The 3,631-nt window shown below is 59.7% G+C and overlaps 1 protein-coding gene across 1 annotated transcript; it reads left to right on the forward strand.

Moving 5' to 3' along the window:
• Positions 1-2,203: 2,203 nt before the first annotated feature.
• Positions 2,204-3,587, forward strand: LOC113958657 (protein phosphatase 1 regulatory subunit 3C-B-like). The gene has a single exon (XM_027667108.1). It carries the CDS (start codon positions 2,267-2,269, stop codon positions 3,122-3,124), a length of 858 nt encoding a protein of 285 aa, XP_027522909.1. The 5' UTR covers positions 2,204-2,266; the 3' UTR covers positions 3,125-3,587.
• Positions 3,588-3,631: the final 44 nt, after the last annotated feature.

The raw sequence follows: 3,631 nt of genomic DNA on the forward strand, positions 1-3,631 counted from the left end.
TGGGGCGGGGGGAGCAGCTGCCACGACCCCTCCCCACACACACACAGCCCGGGGCTCCCTGGAGCTCCCTGTGGGGCCACCCAGGCCGGGTCCCCTCCAGGGGAAGCCCAGGGTGTCCTGTGGTACCTCAGCACCTGGCAGGGGCTCGTGTTGGCCAGGGCAGGGTCCTCCCTGCATGGTCTGTGTGAGGGGAGCACCTTCTTCTGCCAGGCAGGGGGTGACATAGGGCATCTTGTAGTGTGAGTGGCTTTGCATGTGTGGTTTATAGTCTTCCTAATTAATCCATTTAGGTAAAGAAGATTCTTTCAAGTATAGACGTTAAGAGGAGGCTGGGTTTAATCCTTAGGAATCAGTAGCACATTCCCCTGCACAGCCCCCCAGGAAGGGCTGTGGATTGTGCCCTGCCTGTATTTACAGCCAGACAGCCTCACAGAGGTGACTGGAGCTCCCAGCCAAAGTCCTCCTTAATCTGCTGCTGCGGGAGCGTGCTCCAGGGATCTGCCTGAGCACTGTCTGGGTGGCACGTCTGGCAGCTTTCTCCTTGGCCCTATTCAGTTTGACTGAACACTAGTCCAGACAGCCCGTGCTTGCCACCACGCTGCATCTCACGTGGCTGCTGCACTGCAAGCATGAGTGGCACTGTCCTCTTCTAGCAGCTGAACCTCAGCTGCCCTGGTGGTATCCAGAGTGCCTTTGGTGCAGCTCCTCTCTGGAGCCTGGCAGCTGGCACACAGCTGGGCAGGAGAGTGGATGTGGCTGGTAGGCTGAGATCACTCAGGCTCCAAGTGAGAGTCAGTTGTGCCACACCTGAAAATGCTGCTACCTACTTTTGTGTTCTTCCATGGCTAAATACTGGGACACCTCTGGAACTGCTAACACTGCACCTCTGTTCTGTCTGTGCTGGGGGAAGGAGGTGTGTCCACAGCTCTGTTGAGAAAGTGATGGTTTTTAGCTTGTGCTTTTAGGCAGAGAAGATGCAGCAGTGCATGCACCTTAATCTGTGCCACTGGGAGAGACTGGGCAGAGTGGGAGCAGCTTTCACAGGGCCTGCTGTAAAACTTGGGCTCAAATACGTTCCCTGTTCCCTGCTCCCCCCGGGTGAGATGGCTTTGGTTTGCTGAGTGATTAGCTCTGCATGCAGAGTAGGTGGATGGTGAAAGAGGTCGCAGGGAGGGCACTGATGGTGAGCTGTGATTTCCCTGCCTGAGCCGGATCTGCTCTCCCAGGGTCCAGAAAAAGGTGGAGCAAATGGTTTCATTGCTAGGAAGGCACTTTCAGATGTTCTGCTGACGGGCTGGGGCTGAACAGCAGGTTTTTGCCAACTGAGCACTGGGTTCAGCCTCACTTTGGTCATGCCATGAGTGGTGTCTTGCCTTGTACTGTGGCCATTCAGACACGGTGGTGATGAAAAGCCGTGTAGAAATACTGATAGGTCGGTCAGTTGTGTCATGAGCTGATGAAAATCTGTGCTGTCAGCAGGAACAATCAGGGCTGCTTAACATAAATGGCTAGACAGCTCTGGGGAGATTAGCAGGGAGTACAGGGCAGGGGTGATCTGATTTAGGTGACAGTCTTTAGTGTCAAGGAGTCACATGTGAGCTGAACAGTGAAGGTGATTTTGAATATAAATGTCAGGGACACCACAGTGCTCGGGTGTGAGCAAATTTCTTTCTCAGTGCACACAACTAGGGTAAGAAGCTTCTGAGGATGAGCACAGGGTCTGGGCTTTCCTCTGTTCTTAGACACCCTGGAAACAGCTGTCTTTGGACAGGCACCTGAAAGGGGACGTACAAACCCCTTCTGAGCCTCCCCCATTGAAGACAACGCGAGAGGAACGTGCTCCTCTTCCTCCCGGAGCTTCCTCCCGGTGCTGGTAGTTCTTCCAAGAGCACTCGCGTTTCTCTGGCACCGGGAGCCCTTCCCGTGCCGTTCCCCCCGCCGTTCCTGTTCCCGGTGCCCCCGAGGGTCTCCCCTTTCCTTGCCCGCTCCGGGGGGCGTGGCCGGGGGCGTGGCTGGGGCGTGTCCTCTGCGCTGATTGGCCGAGGCGGGGTGTCCCGGGCGCGGGCGCTCCCACGGCCCCATTGATGCGGAGCCGCCGCGGCGGGAGCGGAGCGGAGCGCGCGGGACGCGATGAGCTGCGGCGAGTGAGCGGGGCCGGGGCGGGCGGGGCCGGGGGGCTCGCCGGGGCTGGCGGCCGGGGCCTGACCCCCTCTTCGCCTCTAGGCTTTTCCAGGTGTGCGGCAGGCGGGCCGTCGCCCCCCCAGCCATGCCCGTGGACCTGGCCGTGCGGCTCTGCCTGAGCCACTCGCCCCCCATCCGCAAGCTGCTGAACTCCTACGAGGAGCTGCGGGGCAACCGAGGCCGCAAACCCCTCCGATCCTGTCTCAACCAGAAGCTGAGCGCAGAACCCGAGCCCGAGCGGCGAGACAGCGCCAAGGGCTCCAAGGGCCAGAAGAAGAAGCGAGTCGTGTTTGCTGATATGAAGGGGCTCTCGCTGACGGCCGTCCGCTTCTTCTCAAGGATTGAGGAGGACCTCTGTGACTTGCAACATGCCCTGTCAGACCTTGCCTCCTTCCGCCCCAGGCTGTGGGACTCACGCCCAGAAGCGTGCAGGTACGTGCTGGACTTCCCACAGCCCTCAGTGGACTACACGGCTTTCCGCAGCAGCCTGCACAGGAACCTCGTCTGCCTGGAGAGCTGTGTGATCCAGGACCGTGCTCTGTCAGGGACAGTGAAGGTCAGAAACATTGCCTATGAGAAGAAGGTGGCAGTCCGCATCACCTTCGACGGCTGGAAGAGCTTCCGGGACGTCCCCTGCCAGTACATGCACAGCACGTACGGCTCAGCCGACACAGACATCTTCTCTTTTGAGCTCACCCTGCCCAGGCCAGCCAGCGGCCGCAGGGCCACAGAGTTCTGCATCTCCTTCCAGTGTGGACAGAAGACCCACTGGGACAACAACCATGGGAAGAACTACAAGATCCGCCATGTGGGCGGGTCCTCCCGTGCCGTGAAGAGTGCCAGTGGGGCCTGGGAGCATCTTGGCACCTCTGGGGCTGCCGCCCTGGTCCTTTCTCACCTGCAGACCTGGCAGCGTTCAGAGACCCAGGCTCCTTACTGGTAGGAGGGCAGTGTGTGAAGACATCTAGGTCCTCTCCACATCCCAGACATGGTACAAGAGTCTTGGGGGAAGGGTCAGCTGCAGAAGATGCTGCTCACAGTTCTGTTAGCTCCTCCACGGCTCTAGGAGCAGCTGCCGGTCTCTGCAGAAGCTTTTTCCCTGCTGGCTCCTGGCACAGAGGCTGGAAGCTGCTGCTTGGAGTGACTCCTGTAGGTTCTTGCAAGTGACAAGGAACAGGCTGTGAGCCAGAGCCCGCGGCCGGGCCTGAGCCACTCAGGGAGCCAGGGGGCCGGTGCTGCCCAAGTGCCTTGTGTGGAGAGGGCTGCTGGGGAGGGGACGGGCTCCTCGTGCTCCGCTGTCCCGAGAAGGGCTTAGTGCGGGGCCACCGGGCCAAGAGCGGCGGGGCACCTCCGGTCGTTGGTGCTGTAACGGGGAGTTTAATAAAGTGACGGCGCTTTGCGACTCCTGCCTCTGCCTCCTGCTCTTCATCCTCCTCCTCTTCATCCTCCT

This window comes from Corapipo altera, unplaced genomic scaffold (assembly GCF_003945725.1).
Source record: "Corapipo altera isolate COAL_440 unplaced genomic scaffold, ASM394572v1 275, whole genome shotgun sequence".
Lineage (NCBI taxonomy): Eukaryota > Metazoa > Chordata > Aves > Passeriformes > Pipridae > Corapipo > Corapipo altera.

Excerpts from the sequence above, each read along its gene's own strand:
- LOC113958657 (XM_027667108.1), top strand. The coding sequence starts at position 2,267 with ATGCCCGTGGACCTGGCCGTGCGGCTCTGCCTGAGCCACTCGCCCCCC.